The 18013-nt window shown below is 35.6% G+C and overlaps 1 protein-coding gene across 1 annotated transcript in view; it reads right to left on the bottom strand.

Annotated features, from left to right (window-relative positions):
* The window catches only part of Iars2 (isoleucyl-tRNA synthetase 2, mitochondrial), a 63219-nt gene that overhangs the window by 43857 nt on the left and 1349 nt on the right, over positions 1–18013 (bottom strand). Inside the window, exons 2-9 of the mRNA XM_076872761.1 lie at positions 17650–17772; positions 5745–5904; positions 4635–4783; positions 4500–4549; positions 4308–4417; positions 4127–4217; positions 3670–3785; positions 280–449 (exon numbers count right to left, since the gene is read on the bottom strand). Of these exons, the coding sequence (XP_076728876.1) occupies positions 280–449; positions 3670–3785; positions 4127–4217; positions 4308–4417; positions 4500–4549; positions 4635–4783; positions 5745–5904; positions 17650–17772 (969 nt within the window). The remainder of the gene's footprint in view (positions 1–279; positions 450–3669; positions 3786–4126; positions 4218–4307; positions 4418–4499; positions 4550–4634; positions 4784–5744; positions 5905–17649; positions 17773–18013) is intronic.

The following is an 18013-nucleotide window of genomic DNA, read 5'->3' on the forward strand; positions in this document are numbered from 1 at the left end:
AATATCTGTGAAATGCAATAAAGTAAAGCACAATACAATGAGGTCTGTGCATATTCAAAGTGTCCCCAAAGTGTTGTAATATATATTTTTCAGTTCTAATTTTGCTCTGATTTCATGTTAATTCTGAATTACTGAAGCTTTAGGATACTACATAAATCTAAGCATTTCACAACTTAATTATGTTGACCAAAAGGATTATTATCAAGAAATAAAGATGTTAGGATTTATCACTTTGATTCCATAAGAATAACAATTAAAAAGAAAAGAGAGGAAGAGTACCATTGGCAGGTTGTGCTGAGAGGCGACACTATAATCTTCCATACCATGAGCTGGGGCTGTGTGAACTAATCCTGTTCCTTTTGCCATGGTCACATGAGTTGCAGGTAAAAGAGGAGAGACTTTATCAGGAATTAAAGGATGACTACAAGTACCATTTTTCAAATCTGCACCTGTGGGGAAAGAAAACCACCATTAAGAATGGTTTTATATTATGGTATTAGAAGAAAAGGAAGAAATTCAGGTACAGAAAATGTATTTCTTGTGATGGTATTTGGTGAGTTTTGGTTCTAAGGGTACCAAATGAGGAAGCCAAAGTTATCAAATTGGCAACTTTTCTTGTCAAAGTATTGACAAGAAAAGGTTTGACAAGAAAAAGTCTTTTTTTGTCTTCTGATCTACAAGTACCTAAGTCAAGTAAATATGCTTTATTTATTTCTTTTACATTTTTTATGCAGTCTGTTGTGCACTGTAGTTTCAGATGTGCAATAATTTGTACCATGGTTTATTCCCAAATATGCCTTAAGCAGAACAAATGTGTTTTTTTCTATATAGTTCCCTGCCTTAATAAATATGTAATATAAACTTAAGCAAACCTCTATTTTATATATTTCTATACTACAAAGTAAACAAAAATGAACATTTTGTAGAGTTTGTATTTTGCATATTCAAGGTGAGAATTAAGTTTTAAATAAACCTATAATATTTTATCTGGAAAAAAAAAAGAATGGTTTTATATGAAATTCTACCTCTGTAAGTTTAGCAACAACACATGAGGTTAAAGTGCAAAATCTAGGATGAGACTGGCTGGGCTCAAACCCTGGCTTCCCTTTTACTACTTTATGACCTTTAGGAATCTATCAAATACAGATGATTATGATTCCTACCTCAGCAGGTTGTTGTGAGGACAGCGTTATTAATACATTTTAAATGTTTGATGCACTTAGTATAACACCCACCGCAAAATAAATATTCAAATATTTTAGCAATTTTATCCATTGTTACCTATTATAACAAACTGGTACTCAAAAGATTCCAAGGAAATTTCTCAAAGTTATGTAAATTTTGTAAGAAAAAGAAATTCTAGATCAACAGATAGATGACCTATTCTGACATTTTCTCTGTGGAAAACCATTGCTGTTGCTTTCCTAATGTTGCTCTAAAAAGGTAAAAGATGATAAATAATACAAGATAGTAACCAACTTCTTCACAATACTACTACAAAATAGTAATACTGTGCTCAATTTTCAAATGAGAAAATAATTTCAGAAAACGTACACGATATGTCTGAGATCACATGATTTCTAAATGATTAGACCCAAATTTCAAGATTTCTAAATGATTAGACCCAAATTTCAAGGCAAGTGTAACTACAACTTTAATGTTCTATGTAAGTCCCTTAATAATATATCATAGGGATGGAGATGTGGCTCAGTGGTAGAGGGCTTGCATAGCATGTGTGAGGCCCTGAGTCCAATCCCCAGCACCACAAAAAAAGAACAAAAAGCCCATACTCATCATCTATTAATTTTCTATACCTTTACTGTCTCTTAAGTTCCATAATCTAATCTTTCATGTGTTCTAAAAATAACACAGATTTACCAAAAGGATTGATAACTTAGTTCTACTGAATAAGTCTGTTCATTTCAAAGTCTACTCTTTCAAAGTTAATGAAACTTCAATGACCCTTACTTCTCAGATCTTTCCCACAAGTAATTCTTCATTTCCAACTAAACATACTTTTTTATTTTTTGGTATTGGGAATTAAGCCCAGGGATGTTTTATCACCAAGCACATCCCCAGCCCCCCCCCGCTTTTTTTTTTGAGTCAGGTTCTTGCCTAGATGCTGAGGCTGGGTTACAAATTGTAATCCTCTTGCCTCAGCCTCCCAAGTCACTAGGATTATAGGCATGCACCACTTGTGCCCGGCAATAATAACTTTAAAAAACATCTATCCTTGTAGAGAAATTTCTCCACCTTTAATGATGTTTTTTTCCTACCATATAGCAGCCAAAACTATGTAATCCATTGACACCACTAAAAGAACAATAAAATCTTTTAATAATCTGTTGCTTAACTTCATTTTTATTAAAACAGTACCTATTATTGTACTAAAAGGTTTATTCCCTTAAAATTAATGACAATAAAACACCCTTTCTCGGGAAAAAAAAATCACAAGCTCTCCTTCCAGTTCAACTTGGCTAGCTTGGTATTTTATTCCCAGAAAAATCATTTGCAAACTTTAATATTTCAGGATGCATTTCTTCCAAATAATCCATAATGATACTAAAAAAGAAACTGTTAACACTGATTTCTAGAGAAATCTGCTCTAGTCATCACTTTGATTCATTTCGATAAGTTAGTTTCATAAGACCAGTCCCATAACCTTATGTTATCCTACTTATGTACTTTAACTATGATAATCAGAGGCTTGGGAAAAGCAAATTTAATGAAGTTTATGCCTACACTGTTGTATGTACTACTTAATATTATCCCACAAACACCCACCCCCCCCAAAAAAAAAAAAAACTCAAAGTAATTATTAAGAATAGTTAATATTTTTTTGGAAAGAAATTATCCAACACAAATTATTCTATTTAAGCTGTTCAACATGCCTACTATTTTAATACTTATTTTGTCAACAACAAGATGGATATATAATCCTATGCCATGTAGTAACTCAAAAATAACCCAATAAATCTCTGCAAAGTAAAAATTTGAAACACTTTTGCAATCTAGACAAATGATCTCTAAATTTAACCTTAATACTTTCAAAAATCTTGTGATTTTTTCAGCATCTGTGGTGATATCTACCTTGTCAGTGAAGTCTGTAATATTGTTTACACTTTAAAAAGATTGGGAAAAGGTATGGAGTAAAGAACATTCGGGGTCCTCTAACTTATCTTTGCACCAACAAGAATCGAATGGTCTTATACATTCTGTAGCTCCCTTCCTGCCTCTGTTATAAAGCCCTTTAATTTTGTTAAGTTGCTTATTCTTCTAATCAGCTTGCATCTGAACTGATGAATATAGAGACTTTATTATTCAGCTAGAAAAATTCAGAGAATAATGGGTACTAATATTTAACACATAATCAGTATAAACTATCTTCTAAAAATGCAGAAGTCACATTTATTTCAATGCATAATAAGGAATGTCCAAAAAAGTAGTGAACTCAAATCAACCCGACATTTTGATTAGTGTGATGGTCAGAATATCTATAAATTTTCGGGGCTGGGTTGTGGCTCAGTGGTTGAGTGCTCGCCTAGCACATGCTAGGTACTGGGTTCAACCTCAGCACCACATAAAATAGATAAATAAATAAAATAAAGACATTGTGTCCAACTACAACTAAAAAATAGTTTTTAAAAAAGAATATCTATAAACTTTCACCTGAAAATGTTGAAATAACCTCAAATGTTGTTTCCAAAGTAGAAGCAACAGATGATACTTTATCTGCAGCCAGTATGTAGAGGTCTCCGGAAGTGGAACATTTCACAACAGCATACCTAACAGAGAATTTTAGGAAAAAAATTACTAATAATGAAGGAAAAAAAAACAGCATTAATAATGTTCTAGTTTCTAATATCAATTTAGAATAATGAATTTCAAGATTAAAAACCATTATTTTCAAGATACTCCATACTTTATATATGTTTTGTTTTCCAAAAAAGCTGGAAATATGGTCTTAAAAGGAATCTCCTAAAGCTTCACAAAAACTATATGAACATAATAACTGACTTATAATTCACTAGATTTTAAGAAGTCAGTGAGGATAAAATAAATTTAACATAATTTTAATGACAGAATGAATCCTACTTGTGGATAACAAAAATTGCAATATACCCACTTTGACTCTGGCATATAGCAAATAGCCTGATTGGCTGGAATTGTCCAAGGCTGGGTGGTCCAGACTAAAAAACTAATAGGAGATGAATCACCTGTGACAATAAAGTTGTAAATATGTTAGCAAATATTATTATTTCATAATTTATAATTCTATATAAACTAAATCAATGAAGAAATCTTACTTATAAGAGATGCCAATTTAGGAGGTGGTTTCAAGAGAGGGAATTTTACATATATTGAACGACTGACGTGCTCAGGATTATATTCAAGTTCTGCTTCAGCCAAAGCAGTCCTAAGGTTTAAAAAGGTTAAACATGAGTATTTGGAAGCTTCACAAATTCACCCATTTTAATTATGAAAGAACACATGTATACCTTGATGAGGGAGACCAAAACACAGGTTTGTAAGAGCGATAAACCAAACCCTACAAAAAACAAAGATATTATACTAATGCTGAAATTCTGTAATATATATTTTAATACACTGAAAGAAAAAAAATACTTCATTACCTTATCATACATTTGGTAAAAAATTCTCAACTGTTTGGCCTCATAGTTTCTATCAAATGTATAGTAGCAATTATCCCAATCTGCCATTATTCCCCAACGAATAAATGCTGATTTCTGTTTCTCAATGGCTGCTTTCGCAAATGATCTAGCTAAAAGGAAAAAAAATATAAAAGGACAAGAAAAAGCTTTTGAAAAACCAGTGAATTATAATTCTTAAGCATGTGGCTCTCTAAATGAGGGTGTTATATAGTTTGGAATAAAAAAAATTCTTACAGGAAAATTATTTGAAGAAGCTCAAAGATACAAGTTCTAAAATTAACTGGAGTTCTAAAAATTAAAATTTTATTACTGTCTTCTGTATTTTCTAGACTACATATAATGACCTCTAAAAATGACAAAAGTATTCATTATTTCTTAATTTAAGAAAAACGGGGGGGCTAGGGTTGTGGCTCAGTGGTAGAGCGCTCACCTAGCACACGCAAGGCGCTGAGTTCAATCCTCAGCACCACATAAAAATAAATAAATAAAATAAAAGTATTTAAAAAAAAAAGAAAAAGGGAATAATTTTATTTCATTATATACACACATACAAATAAACAGTATATCAAATCTAAGTAAACAATAACATGCTTCACAGAGTAGTAAAATAATCTTCATAATCATATCCAAATAAACAACAGTATACAAGAAGATTCCTCACTGGCCAAATCTACTAAAGGAAAGGGTCAAATAGAAGATTAATTTAAAATATATGTATTTTAAAATTTACTTGTGTCTTAGGACCTGAAACAGGTCACAAGCCCTATCCAGGAATGTTTAAAAAAAATTGACCAAAACATTAATTTAATAAGACATGATCACTAAACAGTGGAATAATGCAGTTTAGACAAGATCACAAAATCTTTTCTTCAATCTCTACAGAGAAAGTTTCACAAAAATCAATTAAACAAAATCTGAGGTTTTTGTGACACAGAATATAGTTCCCCACAGATCTCATTATAACCAAAACAAAATGAAAGTTCCCTTGGTAAAGCACTGAGTTTTTCAAAGTGCCTCAGTGTTTATAAATATCATTTTAATTATTTTAAAACAGAAATTGAGATTATTTACCTTTTTCTCTAATTTCCATGGCTGAAAGATTCTGAGCTTTTCCACCAAGTTCTGATAATACTTTTATTTCAATGGGCAACCCGTGACAATCCCAGCCAGGCACAAAATGTATTTTGGAACCTCTCATCATATGGTATCTATTGGCTATGTCTTTTAAAATCTGCAAAGATGAGTAACAATAATCACCATTCATATTGAAAACATACGGCCCATAATTTACAGTCTTTTCTTAATATCATTTTAAAACACTACAGCCAGGTGCAGTGCTGCACACCTGTAATCCCAATGATTCAGGAGGATGAGGTGAGAGGACAGCAAGTTTGGGGCCAGCCTAGGCAACTTAGTAAGAACTGTCTCGTAAGAAAAAAGAAAAAGCACCCCTGGGTTCAATCCTCAACACCAAAAATGCAAACAAAAAACACTACAAAAGCCCAATTTTAAAAGTATTTATATAAAATAACCTATCAAATCTAATTTAAGTGTTGCACAGAAATAACAGATATTTAAAATTTTAAAATGCCATTAACTCCACTCAGAAAAAAAGAGATTGAGAGATTTATTTATTTTTTATTTTTATTTATTTATTTTATATTTATTTTTTAGTTTTCAATGGACACAACATCTTTGTATGTGGTGCTGAGGATCGAACCCCGGCCGCACGCATGCCAGGCGAGCGTACTACGGCTTAAACCACATACCAGCCCCGAGAGAGATTTATAAGTGAAAAACATTATGCCTAAAATGACTAATTCACTTTTTAAGTTGCAATTCGGAATAAAAGTAACCCATATTACTGCCCTTCTTCCCTCTCTCCTTTCCCTTTCTTTCTTTTTCCTATTGGGAATTGAATCCAGGGCTTTGTTCATGCTACTCAAGCACTCTAACACTGAGCTACATTCTCAGCCCTTTCTATTTTGAGACAGGGTCTTGCTAAGTTGCTGAGGCTGTCCTGGAACTTAAAATCTTCCGCCTCAGTGCCTAGAGTAGAGATTACAGGTGTGCATGGACACCACATCCAACATCTTAGTTCACTTCCTGTAGTAGAGGGCAGCAGAGCCTTGAAAAACAATGTGTTATCATTGCAGAATGGAGTATTGAAAGCAAAAGATAGATTTGGTCCAGCTCAATTTTCTTTCCTGACAGGAAGTAATACTTTGACCACTAACCTCATAGTCCAGAATTTGGATGACAGTCCAAATTAAGACAGGTATAAATATATATCCTAGATTTCAAACATTTAGTACCCCCAAAATATAGTCTAAATTTTTTACACTGATTATATGTTTAAATATTTGAGATATGTTGAGTTAAATATAACATTAAAATTAATTGATCTTGTTTGACTTTTTTGTGGTTATTAGAAAATTTAAACATACCTATGTGGCTCATACTTGTAGTTTATGTTCTATTTCTACTGAATAGTACTGCTTCCAAGTATATAAAGAGAATGAAATCAATCACCTGAACTAACAATTAGGACTCTATAAGAAATTATTTGTGGGGAGGGAGCGGTAATCAGGGATTAAACCCAGAGTGCTTAACCACTGGGCCACACTCCCAGCCCTTTTTATTTTTAATTTAGAGACAGGGTCTCACTAAATTTCTGAGAGCCTCACTAAATTGCTGAGGCTGGCTTTGAACTTGCAATCTTCCTGCCTCAGCCTCCTGAACTGCTGGGATTACAGGCATACGCCACCATGCCTAGCTACAAGGATTTTAAAAATGTAATAGTAATAGGTAATGATGTGTGAAACCTCTAGTAAAAAGAACAGTAGAGGGGCTGGGGATGTGGCTCAAGCGGTAGTGCGCTCGCCTGGCATGCGTGCGGCCCGGGTTTGATCCTCAGCACCACATACAAACAAAGATGTTGTGTCCGCCGAAAACTAAAAAATAAATACTTAAAAAACAAACAAACAAACAAACAAAACAACAGTAGAACCCAGCATGTCCACATCTATAATCCCAGCTACTCCAGAGGATGAGGAAAGAGGATAGCAAGTTCAAGGTCAGCACGGGCAACTTGTATTAAAATAAAAAGGGCTGGAGGTATAGCTCAGTGGTGGAGCATATGCCTAGCACACACGAGGCCCTTTTAGGTATCAAACTTCTCAGCATTAAATGCTACCCTCCTCCTCCAAAAAAATTGCTCCATAGTCATTTTTCACTTTTGGCTCTTTGATTTTCCCATCACAATATTCATGTATTTCTCTGCTTGACAGACAAACATTTGATAGCTACTGTGTGCCACAACCTATTTTAGGAAACTAGGATATGGCACTCAAAAGGAAAGATAGGATTTCTCCCCCACAAAGGGAAAAAAAAAACAAAACAAAAAAACAGAAATAAACCAATATACCCATTCACTATTAAAAATAAATAAATAAAAGGCTGGGGATATAGCTCAGTTGGTAGAGTGCTTGCCTCATGCACAAGGCCCCAGGTTCAATCCTCAGCACCACAAAAAATAATTAGATAGATAGATAAAATAAAAGCAAGTTAAAGGATTAGAAAATTACATTGGGGTTAGGATGGTACAATTTAAGAGGGACATCAGGAAAGCCTAACGAAATCTCATTTAAACAGGACCTGAAGGAACAAAGGAAGTGACCCCTATAAGTATATGGAAATGCATTCCACGCAGAGGAAAGCAAGCAAGACTTCCTTGGTTTGTTCAAGAAAGAGCAGGAACTGACCTTCCCCTGCTTCCAAAGTGCCTATGATTTTTGACAGGGGTTCTAAGTAGACATGTAAGAGATGGTTTTGTCTGGTGGCTTCAGTTTTTTAGGTAATTACTCCTCTACCCTCAATCCTAGTAGACTCCCCTATATTCCAGCTTCAAGAGTGAACACATGATCCATTACAGCCATCAACACATTCTATCCCCAAGTCTGCAGACTGATTCAGGAATAGACCTGTGACCCAAATCAAGCCAATGAAACTTGATTCCAGGACTTTTGTAAGATATTGCTGGAAAAGAGAAGATGAAATTATTAAGCATGAAACTGCTGGAAAATGTGTGGGAGGTTGGGCGGGGGAGAGAAGTCATTAAAAGTGGAAAAGGCTACCAAAAAGTGAAAGATGGAGAGAAAACAATCCATAATAGTATTTGAGTCCCTGGGTCTAGGCATGCAGAGAGCTAAAAATATCTCCAGATTTTACAGGTAGAACGCCCAGTAAATGCCCTGTTTTACTTAATCCAGTTAAAGTTGCCCTTTCTATTCTTTGCAACTAAAAGAGTTTAGAATAAGAGAACTTTATTTTGTATTCTTGTTATAAAACAGTCTTGCTAGATACATTTAAAACAATAGCCTATACTAATTATTTTAAAACAAATGCAGCAATGTAGCAGAGATTTCCTGGAGAGGGATGGATGAGTGAAGTAAAACTTAAATAATTTAAAATAATAGGAATAGTCTTAAAGCAAACACCAGTTGAAGTTTCTTTGTGGTAAATAACAAGAGTACATGGGAATGGACAAGACCAGTCCAGAGCAGCCTATTTTTCATTGCTGATTGGCACCAGAATCAAATTGCTTTAATTACTACAGTATAATCCTTATGTGGTAGAGTAAGTCATTCCTCATCTTTCCCTAAATTTCTTTGACTCTTCACATTCATTTTCTACATCAAATTTATTTATTTCAAGATTCACTTTTTGTCTACTAAGTTCATTTTTAAATGTTTGTATTAATCTTTGTTGTTTCTGACTACAACAGTAGTATAAGGTCCTTATTCAAAATATGCAAATGTTACAAAAACAATAAATATTAAGCTTTCAATTTTTCATAAAATTAGATTCTGATATATTATAGTTTTACAAATTGTTTTTCTACTCTAATTTTAATAGTATCTGGACATCTTTCCCATCAGTACCCATAGACCTACCTCATTTCTTTTCCAATTATATAAACGTCATTACCAAGATTTATTTAAGCAAGCCCCATTAAGGCCATCTAATATGAGCTACTATAATAATATAAGATTAAAACAGGATAGTTAGTATTACTTGTACAAAAAGCACACTTGCCTCTTGTTTTTTAGTTTACATATTTGCCTCTTCTAATAAAATTTCTAAAATTTCAACTGGTCAAAGCATCACAAAAATAGTTGGATTACCTGAAGATCAGAAGACAGCCCCAAAACATATCTAGTATATATGATTTAATAAGGATCACAGAACCATGGCAAAGGGATAAATAGTAATGAAAAAGCTTATTTGTTGTTTGGAACAGATATCTGTTTAGATCATTACCACATGACATCAACACACACAAAAAAAATACAACTGGATTTGAGTTAACATTAATAATAATAAATCAATATGAAAATTGAAGCACATAAAAATAAAAAAGGCAAATTTAGATACTACATTTGACCTCTCAAATTAGCAATAATATTCAGTATTAGGTAAATATAATAGAACCAGTCTGTCATGTCAGGCATAGTATAGAATGTGTTATAATCTACTGAAAAGCAATGCACACTAATTATCCAGTAATTCCCTTGTTTTTGTTTTATTTTAATTTTTTTATTCTGAGATAGCATCTTACTATGCTAAGTTGCATAGGCTGGTTTTAAACTCCTGGGCTTAAGCAATTCTCCCACCTCAGTCTTCCAAGTGCAATACAGGTGTGCACCACTATGCCCAGCTCTGCTTCTTTTTACCAATATTATAAACATTAGGGAAAGACCTTAAAATGTTAACAGTATTTGTATCTGGGTAGTAGGATTAAGGTAATTTTAATTTTCTTCTTTCAATTTTCCTGTATTTTCTAATTCCATCTCCATAAGAAAAAAAAATGACCTTTTAAAAAGTTTCAAAATAACCTTTCACTTCTATTAAGATGGAGTAGAAGTACTTACCCCTATTTCTCCAATTTAATACAATTTTAAAATCCTGGACATTATACATAAAGCAAATGAAGGGACACTCTGAAAGCAAAGACAGACTGTTTAGTGACACTGGGACCAAGAATACAATGCTAAGTTCCTTGAGTTTTCTTTTTGCTTTATATATCCAAGACTTAGACCAACAGAAGCTAGCAACTTGGAAAAACCAACAGGTACAGACCAAAAAAAACTACAACAAAAGCCTGCTTTCCTAAGTAAAGAAAGAGGAAAGCGGCAGCCTAGCAAAAGAGAGAACATTAAAGCAGTAGATTCTCTACTCTAGCCAACTACCTCCTCACCTCCACCTCTTTGAGGAAAATGCAGAGTAAGGTGCCCAGACACCTACTTCACCAATTCATCCCAACCTACCCTAACCTCTTCTCCTTAGCTGGAGTGTACTAAGAAAGCCTCATAGGTAGGTAGTGGGGATCTCATCTTCACTCATCCATCTAGTTAGTAGGTACCAGGTGGGAAGCCTGAACTCCTGCTCTCCTCTGGCAGTAACCAGGCATTCCTCTCTGTTTCCACTGTGTGTGGTATCCAAGGAGGATTAGTGCAGTAGGGACCTTAACAACTACCCAGTGATCACAAACAAGGCAAACTAACACCTCATAACCAGCAGGGTGTCAGTGAAGGCCTAGGAAAAGGCAGAACTACCACTCTTTGCAACAGTAATGAGGAATTCCCTTCTTCAGAGTCAAGAGAGGTTGAATGGAAAATCTGGGTTTCTACTCCCACCTAGCAGGAGCCAGAGGATGATCTTCTTCTGCCAGGGCAATGTTAACTAAATAGATCATTTAAATATGCTTCAAAATCTCAGAAGATCCAAAATGTCAAGGTGTCAATTTTTAAAAAAGTATCACTCATAATACCCAAAACCACGAAGATCTGAAACAAAATGAAAGAGACAACCAATAGATAATCAACAATGAGATGACAAAAATAACTAGACCATCTGACAAAGACTTTAAAGCAGTCATGATGAAAATGTTTCATAAGGAATTTTTAACATGCTTGGAAATTTTGGAAAAGTAGAAATCCTGAGCAAAGAAACAGAAAGCCTCAGCAAAGAAGCAGAACATATAAAGAAAAATCAAATAAAATGTTTTAAATGAAAATTATAATAATAGGAATAAAAAGCTCAGAGGATAGGACCAACTGCAGAATGGAGGGGACAAAGAAAGAACCACTGAACTTTAATATCTAACAGCAACTACCCAGTCTAAATAGCAAAGGAAGAACAGACTGAAAAGAAAAAAAAAAAAAAAAAACAGAACATGAGGAATTTGTAGTTCTATAACAAAAGATCTAACATTCAGACCACTGTTATTCTGAAAAGAGACTCTTTCAGATAGAGATGAGAAAATAGAGGTAAATAATGGCTATAAATGACTCAGTTTGGCAGATATTCAAAAAACTGAACAAACTCCAAATAAGATGAATCTGAGGAAATTTAAGCCAAGAAGCAGCATAACTAAACTACTAAAAATTAAAGCTGGGTACAGTGGCACACGCCTATAATCTCAGCAGCTGGGGAGGCTAAGGCAGAAGGATTGCAAGTTCAAAGCCAGCCTCAGCAATTTAATGAAGCCCTAGGCAACTTAGCGAGATCCTATCTCTAAATAAAATATTAAAAAAGGGCTGGGAATGTGGCTCAGTGGTTAAGTGCCCAGGGTTCAATTCCAGTACTGAAGAAAAAAGAAAACATGGTGGTTAAAAGTTAAAAAACAAACAAACAGAAAAAAAACTGGGGTGGGAGGGTACTGGGGATTGAACCAAGGGGTTCTTTTTTTTTTTTTTTTAAGAGGGAGAGAGAATTTTTTAATATTTATTTGTTAGTTTTCGGCGGACACAACATCTTTGTTTGTATGTGGTACTGAGGATCAAACCCGGGCTGCACGCATGCCAGGCAAGCACGCTACCCCTTGAGCCACATCTCCAGCCAAACCAAGGGGTTCTTTACCACTGAACTACATCCCCAGCCCTTTTTATTTTTGGTTTGAGACAGGGTCTTGCTAAGTTGCTGAGGTTGGCCTCAAACTTACAATTCTCTTGTCTCAGCTTCCTGAATCACTGGGATTATAGGTGTGTGCCACAGCTCGCAAAGTGAAAATTATTTTTAAAACATCCAAAGTCTCTGGAAATAGTCTTAAAGGCAAAAAGCAAATGTAGAAACATCTACCATGAAAAATCTACAAAAATTTGAGAAAAAAGATAAGTTCTGCGGTATTTGCCATTGACCACTCCTCCTCCTCCTCCCAGTTAACTGAGGTGTAGACTCCACTCCCTACCACTGTGGCCAAACAACACAAGACTCCCTATTCCCACTACTCCCAGTCACAGGGATGACTTTCCCAGGAAAGAGAAGACATCAATGTGTCTCATCCTGTTTCATGAAGTAGGGGTTCCCCTCCTTCACTCACCACCCCTTGTGAAATGGAAGCTCTACTATGGGTGTGGGTCTGCTGGGAATCCTGGGGCTTCAACCACCTTTCCCCAGCTCATGAGATGGTAGTTCCACACCAGGAGAGGCAGCTCAAGGAGACTTCATGCTACTGCTCACATGCACATTCATCTTCTCTAATGGGGGTGTCCTTTAGAAGTGTATAGTTGCACCCTTCCCAGCTCAAGAGCCCTGGCTGAGAGATTCTGCCTGGGTGAAAAAGAAGCAAGGAGTAAAACAAATAGTCCCTAACCTCTGCCCATGAACAGAGAGAGCATGGAGCAATTCAAGCCTCAAGGGACTCTAAGGAATAGCAGAGGCTATAAGGAAAGGCAATTGGGAGAAGATGTTCAAGAGGATACCAGCTAAGCTACAGGCCAGAAAGTCTGCAAGAGAGAACCAAAAAAAGAAGCTGCTAGGAAGGACCCTACTAGGATCAGCACAAGCAATAAACACCCCAGGAACTAATCCTTTAGAGGACCCCAAATTTGATTAGTCTACAAAACAATTTATGCACCCCTAGGTAGTATTGTCAGGGAACAAGGATAAGAGCCCTGCCAAAATTACTATCATTCCTGAAGACTGTGGACATACTCAAACCTTCACCTCCATAAGAATTAACATCAGAGTTTCAACACTGTGGAAGAGTGGAGGGGGGAAGGAATAGACTTCATGAAAATAATCTAGCAAGTCAGTAAACATATAAACAAACAAATAATAATTACAAGTTTCTGAAAGTGGTGGAGACCATTATTCAGATTTACTACATAATATAAAATGCCCAATTTAAAAAAAAAAAAATTATAGCCAGGTGCAGTGGCATACGCCTTAATCCCAGCAGCTCAAGAGGCTGAGGCAGGAAGATGGTGAGTTCAAAGCCAACCTCAGCAATGGCAAGGCTTTAAGCAACTCAGTGAGACCCTGTCTCTAAATAAAATACAAAACAGGGCTGAGATGTGGCTCAGTGGTCAAGTGTCTCAGAGTTCAATCCCTAGTACCAAAAAAAAAAAAAAAAAATTATACTACACAAATAAATACAAATGATCCATATACTGGGAAAAAACAGCAGGCAACAGAAATTACCTATAAGAGCAATCAAATGTCAGCCATAACAGAAAAAGCCATTATAAGTATGTCCAAAGAACAACAAAGATGATTTACAATCTAGTGGAAGCATTTCACACAGGCATATCTATAGCACAAAACTTCTATCAGTAGCCCCTCTCCCTAACAAGCAGCCTGTGAGAGAGGGATAAAGAAAAGATAGGTTTAGACCAAGCTTCAATTTGAAAATCCCTTTTATTACTTTAGATTAGAAAGAAATTTTGTATTTCATTTCACAATATCTATTACGGACTGAAAGGTTCTGCCTCTGTTCCTGTCCACTCATACTCTAAAACCCTAACCACCAATGTGATAGTAATTGGAGATGGCCTTTGGAAGACAATGAGAGTAAGAGGAGGTCATGAGAGTGGGGCCTTCATGATGGGATTAGTGCCCTTATAAGAAGAAGAGAGGGCTGGGGATGTGGCTCAAGCGGTAGCGAGCTTGCCTGGCATGTGCCTGGCCCAGGTTCGATCCTCAGCACCACATACAAACAAAGATGTTGTGTCCGCCGAAAACTAAAATTTAAATATTAAAAATTCTCAATCTCTCTCTCTTAAAAAAAAAAAAAGAAGAAGAAGAGAGATCTTTCCCATATGAAATCATTGTAAAAAGGTAGCCATGCGCAAGCAAGAGAAAGAGCCAAGAGTAGCTGGTATTTTGATCTAGGACTTTGAGCCTCCAAAACAGTGAGAAATAAATGCCTGTTGTTTAATTCATTATTTCATTATAGCAACCTCAGTTGACTAAGACAACATGTACCACGGGTGCTGTGGTACATGTTGTCTTAATCTAAGTGGCTATAATCTAAGTGGCTCATGCCTAGGATACTAAGGCAGGAGGATCACAAGCTCTAGGACAGCCTGGGTAACTTAGCAAAACCCCATCTCAAAATGGGGAGAATAAAAAAGGAAGGGGACTGGGAATGTAGCTCAGTGGTACAGCATACTGGGGTTCCAACTACAGTACAAAAAAAAAGGACAGTAAGTCAGTGTTTTAGTGGTTAACTTTTTTTTTTTTTTTTTTGGTGGTACTGGGGATGGCACCCAAGGTCTTATGCATAGCAGGTAAGTACTGTACAGTGGAACTACATCTCCAGCCCCTTTTTTTTTTTTAATATTTATTTTTTAGTTGTAGTTGGACACAATACTTTTATTTTATTTATTTTTGTGTGGTGCAGAGGATGGAACCCGGGGCCTCACACTTGCTAGGTGAGCGCTGTATCACTTGAGCTACAACCTTAGCCCTTGTTTGTTTTGTTTATTTAACTATAAGACAAGGTCTCACCAAGTTGCCCATGATGGCCTCAAACTTGCAATTCTCCTGTTCCCCTGTCAGACTCCTGAGTAGCTGGGATTATAGCCATGCTCCACCACACCCATCTGACAATATTATTTTAATATAAAAATACCCAGAGAGGGCAGTCCCATACCCTGTTCCTTACTTGCTGTGTGACCCTGACCAACTCATTTATGGGCCTGTTTCTTCAACTGAAAAAAATATTGCAATGTCCATCTTACAGAGCAGGTATAAAGATTAAATGAGAAAAAAAAATCTAAAACTGTTATACTTCTTGGCATAAATAAAGTACTAAACAAGACACTTTAAAAATCTAGATGGCCAGAAGTTTATGAATCTTGAATTCTGATCACTGTCATAGGAACATTTAGGCTAAGGCAGGGGGTGTAATTCAGTGATAAAGTGCTTGTGTCACATGTACAGGCCCTGGTTCAATCCTCAGTACCACAAAAAAGAGAAAGAGAGAGAGGGGGTTGGGGAGGAGAGAGAGAAAGAGAGAGAGAGAGAAAGGTAAGATAAAAGAGGGAAAGGCCCCTCTTATTTTTAAAAGAATATTATCAATTAAGATTCAGATACTCTTCTAAACTCAAAAGGAACACTCAGGACAAGCAACAAAATCTTTGCTTTGCAAAAGGCACATATGTAGAATTACTGCTCTACTTGGCCCCCACCTTGCCAAAAAAAAATCTTAGGGTCTTTTAGGGGGCAGTGCTAAATGAATTAAAAATCTCATGGAAAATAGTAAAGTGATGATGCAGTTAACCTAATACAAGTGACAAATACAAATCAATAAAGAAAGATATGTTGATAAACAGCCTATCACAAAAATAGTTTTTGTCTAGAAAGTAGCCTACCACCTCCATATAATCATGAAGCAAATGCAATCACTGTTGCCCTTTACACAGAAAGCAGAGAGAAAATGTAGTCAGCCCTCAGAGAACCGATTCAATTCACTTCGTATTTAAAACTAAGGCACTAGCAGGTTGGGAGGCTGAGACAGGAGGATTGCGAGTTCAAAGCCAGCCTCAACAATAGTGAGACAACTCAGTGAGATCCTGTCTCTAAATAAAATACAAAATAGGGCTAAAAGACAAAATGTGGCTCAGAAGCTGAGTGCCCCCGAGGTCAATCCCTAGTACTCCCCCCTCCAAAAAAAAAACAATAACAAAAAATTAAGGCACCAAGCTACTAAAGAGGCTGAGGCAAGAGGATCACAAGTTCCAGGCCAGCCTCTGCAATTTCCCTGAGATTCTGTCTATTTAAAAGGCTGGGACATAGCTCAGCAATAGAGTATTCCAGTACTGCAAAAAAATTAAATAAATGAAACATAGATCCTGAATGCCTCTACTTAAAACCCTGCAATGGTTCTCTATTAACTTGAAATAAAATCTCTAGTCCTTTAAATGGCCTTTAAGATCTGGACTCTGCTACTTTTGTAGCCACATCTACTCTTCACCCTCTAGTTTAATTGAGACAATAGGTTTACTTACTATTCCTCAGATTCAACAAGAAAACTCTCATCTCAGGGACTCTACATTTGATATTCTTACCCCCAATCTTCCCACAGCTCACTCACTTGCTTTCTTGAGGACTTTTCATTCCGGGACCTTTTAGTGAGGGAGGCATCCTACATTAATTTATTAAAATTATAGTTTTTCCAAGTGACCCTATCATCTCTCTCCTCTGATATTATTATTATTGCTCTTATCATTGTCTAGCATATTACATATTTTGTTTATCTTGATGATTATATGCTCCCAACTAAAACAAAAAGCACAGAACATAGCTTTAGTTTGTTCACTGTTATGCCCAGAGTTAAGAACAATGACTAGCACATAAAAAAACATACTCAATAATTATGTACTGAATAAAATGATATTTACTATTGTATAAATAAGCTGAAGAAAATGCCGCCAATGATGTTATTTTTCGTGCAGTATTAAAACTGTTTATTCCTACTAAAGTATTTTAGTTTTGGGCTTGGAGTATTGCTCAGTGGTGGAGTATATGCTTAATATGCAGGAGGTCTAATCCCTAGTACTACAAAAGTTTTAGTTTTATGCACCAATGTAAACTTACATGATCATATAATCAGAATGCACTTTTGTATAGAGAATTTTTTTTTACATCAACATTTCCTCTCAAGTCTCACAACCTAAATTATAATTACCTTATTTAAAGCATGTCCAACATGAGGATCACCATTTGCATAGGGAGGTCCATCATGAAGACAAAATTCTGTCTTTGTTTTTCTTTCTTTTTGCCATGAATAAAGTTCGGAAAACCCACATTTCTGTTGAAAAAGAACAACAATGTCTAAACATCATATACTACAGAATCTTATAAATAACAACCAACACTTGCTCATTTTTTTTAATCTCATTCCAATCTATTCAACTCTGATTATTAATGAAGTTTCTGAAATGCACAACTGAGTAGTCTCTTGAAACTTTTCAAGTTTTCCCCCCATAGACTTCAGACTGAAGTCTAAACTCACGGTTTCCACGCCTTACAAAGGTTTAGTACCACTCAAT

The sequence above is a fragment of the Callospermophilus lateralis genome, chromosome 13 (assembly GCF_048772815.1).
Source record: "Callospermophilus lateralis isolate mCalLat2 chromosome 13, mCalLat2.hap1, whole genome shotgun sequence".
Classification (NCBI taxonomy): domain Eukaryota; kingdom Metazoa; phylum Chordata; class Mammalia; order Rodentia; family Sciuridae; genus Callospermophilus; species Callospermophilus lateralis.